Source organism: Piliocolobus tephrosceles, chromosome 10, assembly GCF_002776525.5.
Source record: "Piliocolobus tephrosceles isolate RC106 chromosome 10, ASM277652v3, whole genome shotgun sequence".
Lineage (NCBI taxonomy): Eukaryota > Metazoa > Chordata > Mammalia > Primates > Cercopithecidae > Piliocolobus > Piliocolobus tephrosceles.
Genome location: NC_045443.1, coordinates 7,148,052 through 7,166,432, shown reverse-complemented (window position 1 = coordinate 7,166,432; position 18,381 = coordinate 7,148,052). Strand labels below are relative to the sequence as shown.

At 49.6% G+C, this 18,381-nt stretch overlaps 1 protein-coding gene across 1 annotated transcript in view; it reads right to left on the bottom strand.

Moving 5' to 3' along the window:
* The window catches only part of CD4 (CD4 molecule), a 32,715-nt gene extending 21,013 nt beyond the window's left edge, over positions 1–11,702 (bottom strand). The window contains exons 1-3 of the mRNA XM_026448493.2: positions 11,512–11,702; positions 721–836; positions 437–601 (exon numbers count right to left, since the gene is read on the bottom strand). Of these exons, the coding sequence (XP_026304278.1) occupies positions 437–601; positions 721–769 (214 nt within the window). The 5' untranslated portion in view covers positions 770–836; positions 11,512–11,702. The remainder of the gene's footprint in view (positions 1–436; positions 602–720; positions 837–11,511) is intronic.
* Between the last annotated feature and the right edge of the window lie 6,679 nt (positions 11,703–18,381).

Below are 18,381 nucleotides of genomic sequence, written 5' to 3'. Positions count from 1 at the left end.
ATATATATTTTTTTGTAGAGACAGTCTCACTATGTTTCTCAGGGTGGTCTTGAACTCCTGGACTCAAGCAATCCTCTGGCCTCGGCCTCCCACAGTGCTAGGATTACAGATATGAGTCACTGTGCAAAATATTATCTACATGGGTCTGTAGCAACAATACTCAAGAAATCATCGGTTTTAAGTGGTAGTGATTGTTGTAAAACTCACTAAAATAAGTTCATGAATATTAAAATATTCAAATTAACATACCACCAAAAGCCTTTCCCTGGGCCACCAGCAGTTGGTGTAGGGAAACTCTGGACAAGAATGCCACTGAGTTTCTGTCAACCCAAGTCCTCTGGGATCCCAGAGTTTAACTAAGAGCAGATCTCAGACACCAAAGGCTTTCAATCCATAGTGTGTTTTCCTCCCTGGATGGGGGGCCAGGTAACCCTACCTTTAGTTAACAAGGAGCCCTGATTTCCCAGAATCTTCGTCTGGTTGGAGTTTTTCCAGTGGAATTGTGTGCTCTTCTTCTGCGTAGCATTACAGGTCAGTTCCACTGTATCCCCTTTCTTGCCCAGCACCACGTTCTTTCCCTGAGTGACTGCTGGGTGTAGCGCTAGGTGGAAAAGAAAGGAGTCAGGTCTCAATGCTGCCGCTGTCCCCCTCTACCCCATCCTCCACCTTTGCCTTTCCTCCCACGCCATCTGCATTGAGACCCCAGGTCTGAGAACTTACCCAGTTGCAGCACCAGAAGCAAGTGCCTAAAAGAGATTCCCCAGTTCATTGTGGCCTTGCTGAGGGAGGCAGGGGCCTGACTCAGTAGGGACCTGAGCCCGCAGAAATGGCAGGACCTGAGGGAAATACCAATCATTAGTCAGCAAACATTTATTTGACCTGGAGTATACAGGGGCCATATGCAACCTCTCCCTCAGGACCCTTGCAGCCAGCCTAGTGAACTTGAGGCAGGAGAACAGCAGAGGGAATTGGAGGTTGGATTAAGGAAGGAATGAGTAGGAGCAGAAGCAAGAGAAAGAAGGAAGGGAGCAAAAACAGAAGTAAGATAATAAGTGAATAAGGAGCCCCATGGCTGGCTAGATCCAAACCAAACCAGTAAGGAGCAGCTCCTAAGAGATGGGCATGTACTGGGCTGGGTGCAGTGGCTCATGCCTGTAATCCCAGCACTTTGGGAGTCTGAGGTGGGTGGATCACTTGAGATCAGGAGTTCAAGATCAGCCTGGCCAACATGGTGAAACCCCGTCTTTACTAAAAATACAAAAATTAGCCGGGCCTGGTGGCATGCACCTGTAGTCTCAGGTACTCAGGAGGCTGAGGCAGGAGAATCACTTGAACCAGGGAGGTGGAGGTTGCAGTGAGCCGAGATTGCGCCACTGCACTCTAGCCTGGAGGACAGAACGAGACTCCTCAAAAAAAAAAAAAAAAAAAAAAAAAGATGCGCATGTACTATAGAGAAAAGATATCCTTAAAATGACCCCATATAGTAATTGGCTACTTAAGGTTCATGCATACAGAGTGCATATCATGCGTGTACTTAAAATTATGGGAAGGAAGTGACACGCGAGCACACAGAGGCCAGGAAACTAAGCAACTCAACTGTCAATCAAAAGGCACATGCCAGCTAAAGATTAGGCAGCTTGAGGAAGAAGAGAAAAAAACACATAGAAAAGGCATGAAATATAACAAACCAATGCTGACACCATTCGCAGGTCATCCTCGATCCATAGTGTATCGTACCGTGCTTAATAAACTTTTTGCTGTTTTGCTATTTGTGTGTGTCATGTCCAATTTTTTGTTTGTGGCACCAACAATTTGGGACTTCACAACATCAGCTGGTAACAAACTAAACTTGCACACCCCTAACCGGATGCTCGGAGATACACACCATGAAATGCTATGCCCAGGCCAGGAGGGGGTTCTTAGCTGAGATGAGTGAAGAGGGGATCAGAAAAGGATGCACGAAGAAGGTGACAAATTGGTGGGGAGACCATGGAGTCAGGCCAGGACGTGGAAATGCTTGAAGGCCGTCCTGAGATGCTGGGACTGGATCCTGGGCACTAGAGAGCCAGCAGAGGATTTTCTATAGAGAAGAAGGTGATTAGATTTGCCACGTGGATCCCTGCAGCTGCTGAGTGAAAGAACTGGAGGAGGTGAGGCACCAAAGGCAGGACTGCAACCATCCTGGTGAGCAAAGGGCCTGAACCAAGTGGCTGTGGGAATGTGTGGGAGAGTTCTAAGGTGACATTCCCAGGACTGGGGCCTGATATAGTGTGAGAGGTGTGGGGAAAAGAAAGAGAGATCAGATTTTTACTATGTCTGTGTAGAAAAAGGAAGACATTGACCGGGCACGGTGGCTCACGCCTGTAATCCCAGCACTTTGGGAGGCCGAGGCGGGCAGATCACGAGGTCAGGAGATCCAGACCATCCTGGCTAACACGATGAAACCCCGTCTCTACTAAAAATACAAAAAAAATTAGCCAGGCTTGGTGGCGGGCGCCTGTAGTCCCAGCTACTCGGGAAGCTGAGGCAGGAGAATGGCGTGAACTCGGGAGGCGGTGCTTGCAGTGAGCTGAGATCGCGCCACTGAACTCCAGCCTGGGTGACAGCCAGACTCCATCTCAAAAAAAAAAAAAAAAGTTCTGGCCGGGCGCGGTGGCTGAAGCCTGTAATCCCAGCACTTTGGGAGGCCGAGACAGGCGGATCACAAGGTCAGGAGATCGAGACCATCCTGGCTAACCCGGTGAAACCCCGTCTCTACTAAAAAAATACAAAAAACTAGCCGGGTGAGGTGGCGGGCACCTGTGGTCCCAGCTACTCAGGAGGCTGAGGCAGGAGAATGGCGTAAACCGGGAGGCGGAGCTTGCAGTGAGCTGAGATCCGGCCACTGCACTCCAGCAGGGAGACTCCGTCTCAAAAAAAAAAAAAAAAAGTTCTTTGCAGGCAGTATGCTTGGTGAAAGTCATCGCCATTCTCCATTCTCTATTAACCAGAGACACAATGCACTGTGGAAAGCTGCAGGAACCCCTGCCTGAGAAAGCTGGGGTATTGTCCAGGATTTCACCCCGAGACAGCCTGAGATATGGCCCCATGGGAAGGGAAAGATCTTACAGCCCCGCAGCCCCACAGCTGTAAAGGGTCTGTGCTGAGGAGGATTAGTGAAAGAGGAAGACCTCTATGCAGTTGAGATAAGAGGAAGGTATCTGTCTCCTGCGCGTCCCTGGGAATGGAATGACTCGGTGTAAAACCGATCATACATTCCATTTTGAGAGAGGAGAAAACTGCCTTATGGCTGGAGGCGATACATCATGGCGGCAACACTGCTCTGTTACTCTTTACTGCACTGAGATGTTTGTGTAAAGTTAAACATAAATCTAGCCTATATGCACATCCAGGCACAGCACCTTTCCTTAAACTTATTTATGACACAGAGTCTTTGCTCACATGTTTTTCTGCTGACCCTCTCCTCACCTTTACCCTCTAGCCCCACCACATTCCCCTCGCTGACATAGTAAAGATAGTGATCAATAAATACTGAGGGAGGGACCTCAGAGACCAGCACCAGTGCAGGTCCTCACTTGCTGAGCGCTGGTCCCCTGGGCCCAATTTTCTCCCTCTCTACTTTGTCTCTGTGTCTTATTTCTTTTCTCAGTCTCTCAGTCTCCACCTTGCAAGAAATACCCACAGGTGTGGAGGGCAGGCCCCTTTCAGAGAGGTCAGGGGAGAAAGGGCAGAGGACCATTTCTCTGTCCAGTATCAGACCAACCCTACAAGGCCTCTGAGTGGGCCAAGCAGAAGGCGTTGGTCCAGGGTTTGGATGAAGAAGAGATTCCTGTGTGTTTGGCAGGCAGGTGAGACTGGGGGTGGAGGGGGCAGGGCACGAGGCTCTGAATGGACCCTGGGGAATGGACAGTTGTAGGTTAGAGGAGCGATTCCCAAAGTCCTGGATCAGCAGCAGCGGCAACATGACCTGGGAACTTGTTAGAAATGCAAATCCTCGGCCCTAGCCCAGACTTGCTGAATCAGAAACTAGGGGTGGGTCTGGTCATCTGGGTTTTCATAAATCTCCAGGTGACTGATCACGCTCAAGTTTGAAAACCACAAGTTAGATGAAAAGGAAAGGGGAGAGGCATCCCCATTCTGAGGTGTGCGAAGGTGGTAGGGACGTGCGAGGAGGCTTTGGAGGAAAGACAGGGCTCAGGGAGGAGATGGTGGAAGAAGGTATGGGAAAAGCATTTGGGGCTTGACTGTAAATCTTTTTAATTTTAGTTTAGCTCCACTCTGTCACCCAGGCCAGAGTGCAGTGGTGCAATCATAGGTCATTGCAGCCTGGAACTCCTGGGCTCAAGTGATCCTTTCATGACAACACCCAGCTAATTTTTGCAGGCCATGATTGCAACTATTGACAGGCAGGTCGAAGAGCTGGAGCTTTGTCCTGGAGGTGATGGGACCCACTGCTGATTTTTGAGCAGAGATGTGACATGGTCTATGTAGAGCTTTCGGAAGCTTGATGTGGTAACTGGGGACCAGATGACATGGGATTGGAGCAGTGATTACAGGAAGGGCTCTGAGATAGCACCTCAAAGGAGGGTTGGAGCAGTGCTCAAGTGTCTTTGAATCCAGGCCCAGGATAAAAGCGGGCTCAGAGAGGTGACTGCCTGGGGAAGGGGTCAGTATGCACCTGGCCCCTGCCGGTAAGACAGGATCTTCCCTCCAGACTTACTCTGTCTTACAAGCTTGGTCCTTCTTTCCCCCAGTGGCACCTTTGTCATTGAAGTTTGGTGACGATCTGCCTACTCTGAAGTCCCACAGCACCCCGTTGACATGCTCTTCGGTGCGTTCCACCTTCTACCTTGTGTGTAGTGATTTGGTTTCTCAACTCTCCTCCACCTGCTTGAGCCCCCTGAGGACAGAGATGACAGTCTAGCCAGCTGTGTGGCCACCACAAGCCTGGCAGCAGCTGAGACAGAGGACTTGGGATGGCTTTGGGTAACTTAAGCCAAATTGAATTGTATGCAGGAGGAAAAGTCACTGATTTCTTCTTTCTGTACTCACCATATTAATTCTGTTTCTAAAATAGGTCACTGAAGTGTGTGCACACACCCAGCTCTGGCATAGATGAAGCCAAGTCATCCCAATCCATGCTGTTCATCCCCCCGGGGCCCTGCCAGCCACTCTCCACCCTGTCTGTGGCTCTCCACCAAGGGACTGACAGCCACACTTGGCTCATAGGCTCTCTTGCCCTCCAGCACCAACTGCGGCTGGCCAGTGGGAAGTGCCTGTCAGCGATGAGATGGAGGGGGGGGAAAGAGGCTGGGATATTTTCCCTACTCTATCCCTGTCCTGGCATATTTTCTGTCAATAGCTGTGTGTTCATCCCCACCTGCAGCCCTGCCCCTCCACAGAAGTTGTGGAGGGTGGCCCCTTATCCAGAGCGCAAGCACTCTCTGGGTTCCAGAAATACCATTTTCACTTCCTCAGGACTCTTCTTGCTGTTAACTGTGTCTGTGCTTCAAGAAGTTGGTTGATCCTTAACCTCAGTGAATAACCCCCTTTTTACAGTCTCTTGAACCATGGGAGGTGGATTGTGTTTCCTGCTGGGCACTAAGACACAATCCATGGAGAGGAATGGAGCACTCAGAAGGTATGGGGGATCGGTCCTCCTACTGGGGTTTAGGAGAAGATAAGAAAGTGACTCCATCCTTGTTAGCTGCCTCCAGTGACTCAATCCGCCTGGGAGAGGAGGTAGCCAGGGCTTAATATGTGGTAGGTGCTTGAGATAGACAGGTAGGTAGGTAGGTAGATAGATAGATAGATAGATAGATAGATAGATAGATAGATAAAATAGATTAGATAGATTAGATGATAGATTGATAGATTAGATACATAGATTAGATAAACATACAGACAGATTAGATATATAGATGATGAATAAGATAGATAAAATAGATTAAGAAGGATGGATAGATAGACAGACAGATAGATAGACAGATAGATAGATAGATAAATGATAAAGACAGACATAGAGGGCTGGACACGGTGGCTCACAGTTGTAATCCCAGCACTTTGGGAGGCTTAGGCGGGTAGATCACCTGAGGTTAGGAGTTCGATACAAGCCTGACCAACATGGTGAAAGCTTTCTCTACTAAAAATACAATATTAGTCGGGCATGGTGGCATGGGCCTGTAATCCCAGCTACTCCAAAGGTTGAGGCAGGAGAATCACTTGGAATCCAGGAGGCAGAGCTTGCAGTGAGCTGAGATTGCGCCACTGCACTCCAGCCTGGGCAAAAAAGAAAGAATCTGTCTCAAAAAAAAAAAAAAAAAAAAAAAGACATACAGACAGATAGATTAGATAAATAGATGATAGATAAGATAAACAGATAAAATAGATGGATTAGATTAGACAGTCAGACAGATAAGATAGATACATAAGGCCAGATGCAGTGGCTCACACCTGTAATCCCAGCACTTTGGGAGGCCAAGGTGGGTGGATCATCTGAGGTCGGGAGACCAGCCTGGCCAGCATGGTGAAACCCCATCTCTACTAAAAGTACAAAAATTAGCTGGGCATGGTGATGCACGTCTGTAATCTCAGCTACTTGGGAGGCTGAGCAAGAAAATCACTTGAACCCGGGAGGCGGAGGTTGCAGTGAGCCGAAATCCTGCCACTGCACTCCAGCCTGAGCAACAGAGTGAGACTCCATCTCAAAAAAAAAAAAAGATAGATATATAAGATAGATCAATAGCTAAGATAGATATATAAAGCTATTTGTCTATCATAGATAGATATAGATAGACAGATATAGATAGATAGATTAGATAAATAGATAGATAGATAGATAGACAGACAGATAGATAGATAGATAGCCGGGTGCCGGGTGTGGTGGCTCATGCCTATAATCCCAGCACCTTGGGAGGCCGAGGCGGGCAGATCACTTGAGGCCAGGAGTTCGAGACCAGCCTGTCCAACATCGTGAACCCCCCCGTATCTACTAAAAATGCAAAAAAAAAAAAATTGCTGGGGATGGTGGCGAGCACCTGTAATCTCAGCTACTTAGGAGAATCACTTGAACCCAGGAGGTGGAGGTTGCAGTGAGCCAAGATCACGCCACTGCACTCCAACCTGGGTGACAGAGTAAGACTCTGTCTCAAAAAAAAAAAAAAAAGAGACAGATAAATAGATAACAATTTTGTTTAAACCAGGGAAGTAGGAAGAAAAAAGATCAGGAAGGAGGTTTCTGAGAAATGAGGAAGGGAGACTAGCCACCAGTCATGGTGAAGTGTCTACAGGTTAGCATGCAGCATGGGAGGCATCCAGGGGAAGGCTGCAGTGAGAAGAGTAGAATAGGAGTAGCCTCATACCAAAGAGTGGTTCCCACTGTCCCCCATCCCAGACTGACTGTGTCCTTGGTGAGCAGGGAGTGAAAGAGGGGAACATAGGATATCCCTTCTCTGGGGTCCAAATTCAGCTTACCCTGATAAGATGCCTGGGGAAGACTAGAGGCATTGTTGGCCCTTCCCCACATGGTTGCTGTTTTGACTCCCCCTGCTCCATGGTCCTGAGGTCTATGCAGACAGCCACCTCCCTGCCTCCAGCTCCCTGTTCTGCCTCATCTCACCCCAAGGCTCTGCTAAGTGGAGGAGGCTGTGGGTTTCCAGCATGCTTGCTTTGGTGCTTTGGGCTTCCGCTGCCACCGCAGAGATCTGGCCTTTGATTCCCATACTCAGCGTCCCCAGAGGTGCCTTACCCTAGTACGGTAGCATCCTGTAGACCAGCACTCCGAGAGAGGTTGGGAGGGCTCTCTGGTCCCTCAAACCCTAGCATGTCTCTCTCTCTTTCTCTCTCTCTCTCTGTCTGTCTCTCCCTCTCCCTCTCTCTCTCTAGGCTTGCTTCTCAGCTCACATCTGTGCATTTCTGTATCTATGCTTCCCAGCCCCCAGCTTATGCCCCCAGCCTGCAGCTCCCTGTGTCTGTGTCTGTCTTCCTCTGTGCCTCATATGCCAGGAGGTCGTGCTGGCTCTCCCGGGCTCCCCTGGAATGCCCCTTGCCTCTCCTCTTTTTTAATCTTCCCCTCTCCAGCTGCCACTAAGCTCTAGCTCCTTCCGGTCTGTACACAGGCCTCCTGGCCTTTGGCAGCAATGCAGACCCTAGACAAGCTTTGATCTGCGGGGAGCCTGCCGAGCACGCCTGCAGCCCAGGGTGGACGTGAGGGAGCCGGCTGCAGGGTGGGAGGGACACCGTGGACAAAGGGAAATGGACAGATTTCCCCAGAATGCACAGAGGCCTCAAGGGAGGAGGGGAGGGAAAGATGTGGGAGGGAGAGACCTGGAGCAGCTTGTTAAAGCAACAGCTACGCACACACACAATCCACAATCACACACAAAGCGCAGGGTAGTACAAAAAAAGAGGAAAAGAAGAAATTCTGAGAAGCAAGACAGATGCACAGAGCATAGATCCAAAGTGAGGCAAAGAGAGACTGAGAAAGAGATGAGACCAAAATGGCAACACACACCACGCACTCTCTCAGAGCCTTGAGGTTCCTGCCGCCCTCACCCCTGGCCCCCAGGGATGGGACGAGGAGCGACGCTTGGGAGGTTAAGAGGGCCCAGCTCCACCACGGCGAGAGTCTGTGGTCCCACAGGCACTTTTATCTTCTCTCCATAACCCTCAAGCAGCCCACTCAAGCCCAGCCGCGGGATGTGCCCCACCGCGTTCACCCTCTCTACTGCTGACTGGCTTCCTATAAACTTCCTAGAGACTGTGACCCCTCTAAGGAACTCTTGTGGTTGGTGGCTGCAACCTCCGCCATCCTCTTCTTCGCCTCAGACACCCACATCGGGGGAACCGTGCCCACCCTCCTCCCCTCGTCCCCTCAAAGATACAGAACAGAGCTCAAACTCAGCGCCTTGCAAACCCAGACCCCTGCCCGTCTGCCTCTGATTCCCCACCTTCATCAAAGTTATTTTGGCCGGGCGCGGTGGCTCAAGCCTGTAATCCCAGCACTTTGGGAGGCCGAGACGGGCGGATCATGAGGTCAGGGGATCGAGACCATCCTGGCTATCACGGTGAAACCCCGTCTCTACTAAAAATACAAAAACTAGCTGGGCGAGGTGGCGGGCGCCTGTAGTCCCAGCTACTCGGGAGGCTGAGGCAGGAGAATGGCTTAAACCCAGGAGGCGGAGCTTGCAGTGAGCTGAGATCCGGCCACTGCACTCCAGTCTGGGCGACAGAGTGAGACTCCGCCTCAAAAAAAAAAAAAAAAAAAAAAAAACAAAGTTATTTTGAGACAGGGCCTCACTCTCGCCCAGGCTGGAGTGCAGTAGCACAGTCAGGCCTCACTGTGGCCTCCATCTCCCAGGCCCAAGCAATGCTCCCACCTTAGCCTCCCAAGTAGCTGGAACCACAGGCACACACTACCATGCCCAGCTAACTTTTGTGGGTTTTGTAGAGATGGGGGTTTCACCATGTTGCCCAGGCTGGTCTCAAACTCCCAGACTCAAGCCATCCTCCTGCCTCGGCCTCCCAAAGGGCTGGGATTACAGGTGTGGGCCACCACGCCCGGCCCATCACAGTTATTTCATTCAACAAACATTTATTGAGTGTCTACAGTGTGCAAGACTGGCCCACTGTGGTGGCTTACATCTGTAATGCCAGCACTTTGGGAGGCCAAGGCGGGCAGATCATTTGAGGCCAGGAGTTTGAGACCAGCTTGTCCACCATAGTGAAACCTGGTCTCTTCTAAAAATACAAAAAGTAGCCGGGCGTGGTGTTGGGTGCCTGTAATCCCAGCTACTCGACAGGCTGAGGCAGGAGAATCGCTTGAACCCAGGAGGTGGAGGCTGCAGTGAGCGAAGATCGCGTCACTGCACTCCAGCCTGCGCAAGACAGCAAGACTCCGTCTCAAAAATAATAATAAAAAAAAAAAATGCGCAAAACAGTTGGTCTAACCAATTCCCCTCAGCACCACCCCGCCATTATGGCCAGGGTCAGGGCCTAGGGCTGCTGTCAAGGTTCTGCCTAGCACCAATGGTGGGAGAAGTTTTTATCTAGATATAGAACTCTCCTATATAAGTGCTCCCACATTGAAAGAGGGAAATCATCTCCCGCGTGTCTCTAACGCTGTCCTCAGGGGCTCCTTCGTCTGACGTTGAGGGCGGCGGCCATTTTGTATCAGCCCTACAGCATCTGATACAACATAAGGAATTATTTATCGAATTATTTATCGAAGTAGCAGTGACTTCCCCCATCAGGCCCTACTCTTAGCCTTGCCCAGAAAAAAATGTCCCCCACAAGAGCAGGGCATTCAGGAAGCACTATCCCACTCAGAGTGAAATCTTTGAATTATCAAGAACGGGGCCTTTCCGTGTTGAGGGATCAGAACCTACCCCAGAGAACCTCTCTCCCAGAAGAAGCCTATGAGGGGAAAGCAGAGGACACTAGGGATAGCATGACTTCAAGGCCATCAGGTCTCAGGGGCTGGAAAGATCTGAGGGCGGAGAGGCTGAGATGGTACAGGGCTTCCCATCAGGAGGGAAAGTGGGTCCTCACTGTCCCTCACACCCGGCCAGGCCCAGGAAGAGCTGCACCTCCTCCCGTAACTCTCCCGGCCTCAGGAAGCCCATACCACCAATTCTCTTCGAATCCATTTCTCAAATGACATATTTAGCTAAGGATGTGTATCTGCAACTTTTAGGGCATTTCATACGCAAAAGCTCAGTTTCAACACTTTCTGAGAATTTTACCTTTCCTGTTTCACAAATCATGTCCTATTTCATAAATCATTTAAAAAGTAGAAGTGCATTTAGACATTGTTCAAAAATCTTAAAAGAGCAAAAAAGCAGACAAAAATTTAAAAATACACACATAAACACAAAAGGTAGTTAAAAGAGACTATTACATAGATCATGTGACTTACGAAATGCTGCAAGTATGATATTTGGTGTCAATGTTTGGAGATTGTGTATTAGGAAAATTGATTTTGCAAGAATTTTCTCTAGACTAGATTCCACTTCTTTTGCTCTTTTTCTTGCTTTTATCGTTTTTCCTCATCATTTCTTTTTTATAGGTTTCCTCTCACCTTATATTTATTTTTCTAATTTTTTCCCTCCCCTCCTTCACTCTTTTTCTCCCCTTTTCCCCTCTTCCCGTCTTCTCTCCTCCACTGCCCACAACTAGTTGCCTTCCATGCCTTTCCCAGCCTGGGATAGTCTCCAGTCCTCACTCCCTCTCTGACCTTGCCGTTTAGGTCAAGATTGCTCTGAGGAGCACCCACGCTCTGAACACTGAGCTGTGCACGCTGGGGCTGCAGAGAGGAGTCTGGCACAGTCCCTGACCTCTGGAAGCTCACAGTTCCAGTGGGAGATCTCTGCCCATGACCGGTCCCAAGAGACATGCAAGAGAAAGTGGCCAGAGCTGTGGACAGACAACTGGGCAGGGCATATTCCTATGCATCTGCCCCACGTTCTCCTCCCTCTCAGCTCTGGGGAAAGAAGCCGAGTCTGACCGTCTTACCTCTGGGCTTGCGTCTTTCTTGCCCGCTGCTTCTCAAACAAGTGTATCTGTGTGAGGACTTGGAGCTTTGCAACCAGGAGCCCAGTGGGGAGGGTGCTTTGTTCCTTCTGCAGGGTCGTGCTTAAATGAAGAGAGACAGGAAGCCCGATGGCGAGGCTCCTCTACACCCTAAGCCTGGGCCGGCCCCCAACGTCACCATCTGGGGCTGGGGTTCCCACCCCGCTGGCTCTCAGGGAATATGTCAAAGTGAAAATGCCAAAGTCAAGGGAAAAAGTTAACCAGAATCAGGCAGGAGCCAAAGTGTCACTGCCACTGTTAAGCGGCAAGAAGAAGATGGCAAGAAAGATTCCATCAGTGATACTGCCATGTCTGACCAGACTGTGGGAAAAGAAGAAGTGGGAGGCAGTTGGCAGCATATGGTGACAGCAATGGCAAGCCCACAAATAGCTCCTTGCTCCGGGGCCCTGAGGGCCTGTGTCCAGTGGGTGCCTCCAGGGGTATCTGTGGAGGCTTTATAGATGGCCCAGTGTGGACGAGAGGGCGTGGGCTGAGCAAAGAATATCTGAGGCACCAGGAGTGACTGTTAACCAGGCTCTGTTCCTCTAGGCGTCTCTGGCCGGGCCTCAGGTGCTTTCCTCTAGCCCGTATCTCCCATGAGCTCCCGATGTGAGTATCCGTCTGCCCATTGGACATCTCCAGTGGGAAGCTCACCGGACATAGCAAACTCAGCACATCCCCAACTAAGCATACCACCTGCATACTGCCACCCTCCAAACCTGCTTCTCCAGGCTTCTCACTCAGTGAGGGGCTCACCATCCACCAACTCGCCCAAGCAACATAAATCGGGTGTGATCTTTGACACCTCCTTCACCCAACTTCTCCCATGTATTTATTTTCCAATTCCCGTGGATGTTACCTTCTAAATGGCTCCAAAATCTACCCAAGTCACTCTGCACTACCACAACTGCCACCATTCCAACCCAAGATGCCAATATCGTCCCTTGCCTGGACAACAGCTCCTGCCTCCTCACTGGTTTCCGTTCTTATGCCACAGCCCGAATGATCGTTTAAAGATGCACATGTGAGTGTGCATTTTCCAGTCTGAAAAAAGTGGGGCTGGGCATGGTGGCTCGTGCCTATAATCCCAGCATTTTGGGAGGCCAAGGTGGGAGGATCTCTTGAGCCTGGGAAGTTGAGGCTGCAGTGAACCGTGATTGCACTACTGCACTCCAGCCTGAGTGACAGAGTGAGAATCTGTCTCGAAAAGAAGAAAAGAAAAGAAATGAAAACAAGTGGCTAGTTCAGCTTGTGACTCCAGCAATTAACACAAGTACCCCTATTTGACAGCATTGTACTTCATCCGTAGCATATAGTACTGTGTGCTGCTTCTCATTTCATGACACACCGTACTCAAGGGTTGAGATTTAATAAAATTAGTATTTACTACTTCATTAAGGGCCTTTTTTTTTTTTTTTTTTTTTTTTGGGAGGGAGTCTCACTCTGTTGCTCAGGCCGGAGTGCAGTGGCGCGATCTTGGCTCACTGCAACCTCTGTCTCCCAAGTTCAAGCAATTCTCCTGTCTTGGCCTCCTAAGTAGCTGGGGCTACAGGCACGCGCCATCACACCCAGCTAATTTTTGTATTTTTAGTAGAGACGGGGTTTCACCATGTTGCCCAGGATGGTCTCGATCTCTTTTTTTTTTTTTTTTTTGAGATGGAGTCTTGCTTTGTCACCCAGGCTGAAGTGCAGTGGCATGATCTCAGCTCACTACAACCTCCAGCTCCTGGATTCAAGTCATTCTCCCGCCTCAGCCTCCCGAGTAACTGGGATTACAGGCACCTGCCAACATGCCCAGCTAATTTTTGTATTTTTGTAGAGACAAGGTTTCACTATGTTGGCCAGACTGGTCTTGAACTCCTGACCTCAGGTGATCTGCCCACCTCGGCCTCCCAAAGTGCTGGGATTACAGGCATGAGCCACTGTGCCCGGCCTCATTAAGGGCATTCTTAAGTAAAACTGGCATTAATTTTTTTTTTCTTTTTTTACTGTAAGTACCTGGCAGTGAAGAATGCAATGATTATCATATGGTTTGGCGCCACTGCCTTCATTTATGCTAAGGCAGCAGTTTTATCCAGATTGCTTTTGCAACATTATTGCAACGTCAACATAGTGACAAAGGAAAATAACATCGTGTAATTTTTTATGAAAATAGCTTGACCTTGAAGATCCCCTGAAAGGGTCTCAGGGACTCCCAAAGGTCTGCAGGCCACACTTAACTCTGAGAACCCCTGATCTAGGTAATTTTTATTCATTCTTGAGATCTCAGCTATTGCGTTAGCTGTCCCCAAAGTCTATTTTCTCCTTCTTCTTGGTAATAGAACCCTCAATTTTTAGCTGAGCTCTTAGCTATCCAGATTTAAAATATACTTCCCAGACTCCCTCACAGCTGGATGTGTCCAAGTGACTCAATTTTGGTTAATGGATATAAGTGAAAGTATCAGGTGCAACCTCAGAGTTGCTCCTCAAAGTGGGCAAAATGTATCCTCCTCAGGCCTTCTTCCTCCAGACTGGAAAGCAAACACCCTCCCTGTTGTTCACAGCCAGTCTGCTTTTCTCATTTACATTACCTGGCAGGCTCTCACAGGCATTGACGTTTTGAGCCCTGCTCCATTCATTCCTGTGTGTAGTTAAGTGTGTAGCAGCCCAAGGCACTCTGCTAGGTGCTGGGGATGTGATGTTGAATAAGACAGATACGGTCACCACTCCAGCTTATGACATAGACACTAAACAATGAACAACTTCATTACAATTCGACAAGTGCTACAAAGGAAAAAGCACAAGGTGCTGGGAGATCTTATCACAAAAGAACCTTCTTTCAACTGGGAGAATTGTCTATCGGTAAGCATTGGGTTCTGCTACAAGCAAAAGAAAACCCAAAATAATAGAGGCTTCAACAAGATTGAAGTTATTTTTCACATCTAGGAAGTGTGGAGGTGGGTGGTGCAGAGGTGAGGGAGCAGCACGCCGTCCTCCAGGGCCAGGATTGGGGCTGTTTATATTTTGTTGCTCTATCATCCTCCTGCACAGAACTTCCTCCCCAGAGTCTCAGAGGCTACTCAGGTTCCTCAGTTGAAATCAATTTTCCTTGTGATAAGATCTCCACTCCCCTGTGCTTCTCCCTGATTTTCCAGTTGCGGTGAAGTCATTCGCTGCTTAGTGTCTAGCTCATAGGCCAGAGTGGTGACCGTGTCTGTCTTAGTTAGCACTACACTCCCAGCACCCTCACAGATGCCTTGACCCTGGAAGACCCCAATACTTGTTTAATATTTTCCTAATATATTACATTGTATTGATATTAAATTTATTGTGGTAAAATACATGCAACATAAAATTTTCCATTTTAAGCTTTTTTCTTTTCTTTTCTTTTCTTTTCTTTTTTCTCTGAGACGGAGTCTAATTCCATCACCCAGGCTGTAGTGCAATGGTACGATCTCGGCTCACCGCAACCTCTGCCTCCTGGGTTCAAGCGATTCTCCTGCCTCAGCCTCCCAAGTAGCTGGGACTACAGGTGCCCGCCACCACACCTGGCTAATTTTTGTGTTTTTAGTAGAGACGGCGTTTCACCATGTTGGCCAGGCTGGTCTCGAACTCCTGACCTCAAGTGATCTGCCTGCCTTGGCCTCCCAAAGTGCTGGGATTACAGATGTGAGCCACCATGACTGGCCATTTTAAGCATTTTTAAATGTACTGCTCTGTGGGACTGAGTACACTCACATGGTTGTGCAACCATCTAGAAATTTTTCATCTTCCCCCACTGAAACTCTGTACCCATTAAATGCTGACTCCTCATTCTTGCTCCCTGCAATCCCTGGCTATTGGATAATTTTCTTTCTTTCTTTTTTGAAAACAGTCTTGCTCTGTCGCCCAGGCTGGAGTGCAGTGGTGTGATCTCGGCTCATTGCAACCTGTGCCTCCCAGGTTTGAGCGATTCTCCTGCCTCAGCCTCCCGCGTATCTGGGAATACAGGTGTGAGCCACCACGCCTGGCTGATTTTTGTATTTTTAGTACAGACAGGGTTTCACCATGTTGGTCAGACTAGTCTCGAACTCCTGACCTCAAGTGATTCGCCCGCCTCTGCCTCCCAAAGTACTGGGATGACAGGCATGAGTCACACTGCGCCTAGCCGAGGAGTTTCAGTTGTCAAAGGTCACAGAGCCAGTAACCATAGCTGGTGGACCGGGATTTGAATTCACCCACTTGGACCCCAATCTCTGGGTGGTCCCCCTCATTGCACTGCCTCTCCTCTGCATTAAGAAGGTTCAGGACCAGGCGTGGTGGTTCACGCCTGTAATCCCAGCACTTTGGGAGGCCAAGGCAGGCGGATCATGTGGTCAGGAGATCAAGACCATCCTGGCTAACACGGTGAAACCCCGTCTCTACTAAAAATACAAAAACAAAAACAAAAACAAAACAAAACAAAAAAAGAAGGTCCAGGTGGGGCGCGGTGCCAAGTGCCTGTAGTCCCAGCTACTCAGAAGGCTGAAGCGAGAGGATGCCTTGAGCCCAGGAGTTCTGGGCTATAGGGCACTGCGCAGATCAGGTGTCTGCACTAAGTTCAGCTTCAGCATGGTGACCTCCCGGGAGTGGGGAACCACCAGATCGCCTGAGGAGGGGTGAGCCAGCCCAGATTGGAAACACAGCAGGTCACAATTCCCATGCTAATCAGTAGTGGGATTGAGCCTGTAAATAGCCACTGCACACCAGCCTGGGCAACATAACGAGACCCCACCTCTAAAAAAAAATTAAAAATAAAAAAAGAAGAAGAAAGGCCAGGATGACAGCTAAGAGAAGTGTTCTCCCATAGCAATGGAGTGGGGTAGGAGGCCCACCGCCTCATCTGGAGCTTCTGAGGCTCAGCAGCACCATGATCCTCACATCTATAGAATGGTTTTCCATTTTCCAAGCACTCTCACGTTCGTTTGCCACGCCAGACCTTTTTGGTAGGTGTTACTGTTACTATCCTCACTTTACAGAAGAAGAAATGGAAGTCAAGCTATCTGCCCCCACCACATGTCTGAAAGCATGGATCGGGGAGTTCCAGAGGCTATTTTTGCTGCGTGTATCCTGTGTCTCTAGGCTGTAGAACAGGAGGAGACCAAGCCAGGGGAAGAAGTGATGGGGAAGAGAGAGAAGCTGGTGTCAGAGGCTACAGACAGAGTGCTGGAGACTAGATGATCTGAGAGACCTAGGGCAGCCAGGGTTGTAGGAAAGTTGAAAGTCCCAGGTGCAACTCTGCGGTGGCCTCCTTACCAGAAGCATGTTTGGCGGCACTGACGCCCTCTGCAAAGGGGGCTGGGGGCAGGGTTTGAGGATGGAGAGCAGGGGAGGGGTCTTTGGGATTATTCTCTGGGAAGCAAAGTCTAGGAGTATCAACAACATTTCTACCCCATCCACATTTCTCCTGGCTCCAGGACCACTTTTTGCCACTCTGTGTTTATTGTTATCGTTATTATTATTTTTTGAGACAGGATCTCACCCTGTCACCCACTCTGGAGTGCAAACCTCCCTCACCCCACGGGAAGTTTGAGTAGGCACATTTCAGAGCTCAGGCTGGGCTCAGACAGCTGACACCTGCAGCCCCTTGGAGAAACTGTCAGCCACAGAGTAGAACAGATAGAACCGACCCTACCCCAAACCCATTCCCTTCAAAGGAAGACCCCACCCTGGGGGTGGGCCTGTGCAGGGGATCCTAAGCTCCTTGATCTCCTCCTTTGAAGGAGGGATAGCAGCAGGGGCTCAGGCCTGAACCCTAACATCTCTACCAGGTAGAGGAGGTGGATAAGGAAATTTCTGGGCCTGCAGAGGCTCCTCCTCTGCGCTATGGAGCTGAGAAGACCAGGTCAGGGGTAGGGGAACGTCTGGCAAACCTGACTCCAGGGCTGACTATGCACAGTATGGCCTCCTACCTCACACACTCAACTTGCCAAGGCCCTGGACCTCACTTGGCTTCCAGAACTTCTGGAGAGTGGACAAGAGAAGACGGCTGGGGATGGAGATGCTCAGACGGGTCCCTTCCCCTCTCTTGGCCTATCTCTGTTTCAGGCACTGCTCCCCACTCTGACAGCCAGGCTGCAAGATGGCCCCCAGTGACTCCTGTCTCCCTCAGTTCACACCCTTGCATTGCCCCCTCCTGCTTGCACCATGTTGGTCTCTGTGACCAATAAAATAGGGCAGAAATCGTGGTATGTTGCTTTCAAGATCAAATTTAATCTTGAAATAAAGACATGGCAGCTTTTGTCTTGTCCACGCTGTCCCTCTGGGGGAAGCCAGTTGCTGTGTCCTGTTGTGAGAGGCCCCATAAAGACGCCCACGCAGGGAGGCGCTAAGGCCTCTGGCCCGCATGGAGGAGCTGTCTTGGAGGCAGATCCTCCAGCCCCATCCCAGCCTTCAGATGGCTCCTGGCCTGGCCCACACCTCAGCAGCAACCTCATGAGCGACCCTGTGCCAGAACTACTCAGCAAGACTGCTCCTGAATTCCTCATTGTGTGAGATAATGTTTATTGTTATCGTTATTATTATTTTTTGAGACAGGATCTCACCCTGTCACCCACTCTGGAGTGCAATAACACAATCATGGCTCACTACAGCCTGGAAATCCTGGGTTCCAGTGATTCCTCTCCCTCAGCCTCCTGAATAACTAGGACCACAGGTGCATGCACCATGCCCAGCTCATTTTTAAATTCAAAAAGAAAAAAAAACTATAGACCAGGCACGGTGGCTCACGCCTGTAATCTCAGCACTTTGGGAGGCTGAAGCAGGCAGATCACAAGGTCAGGAGATCGAGACCATGCTGGCTAACACAGTGAAACT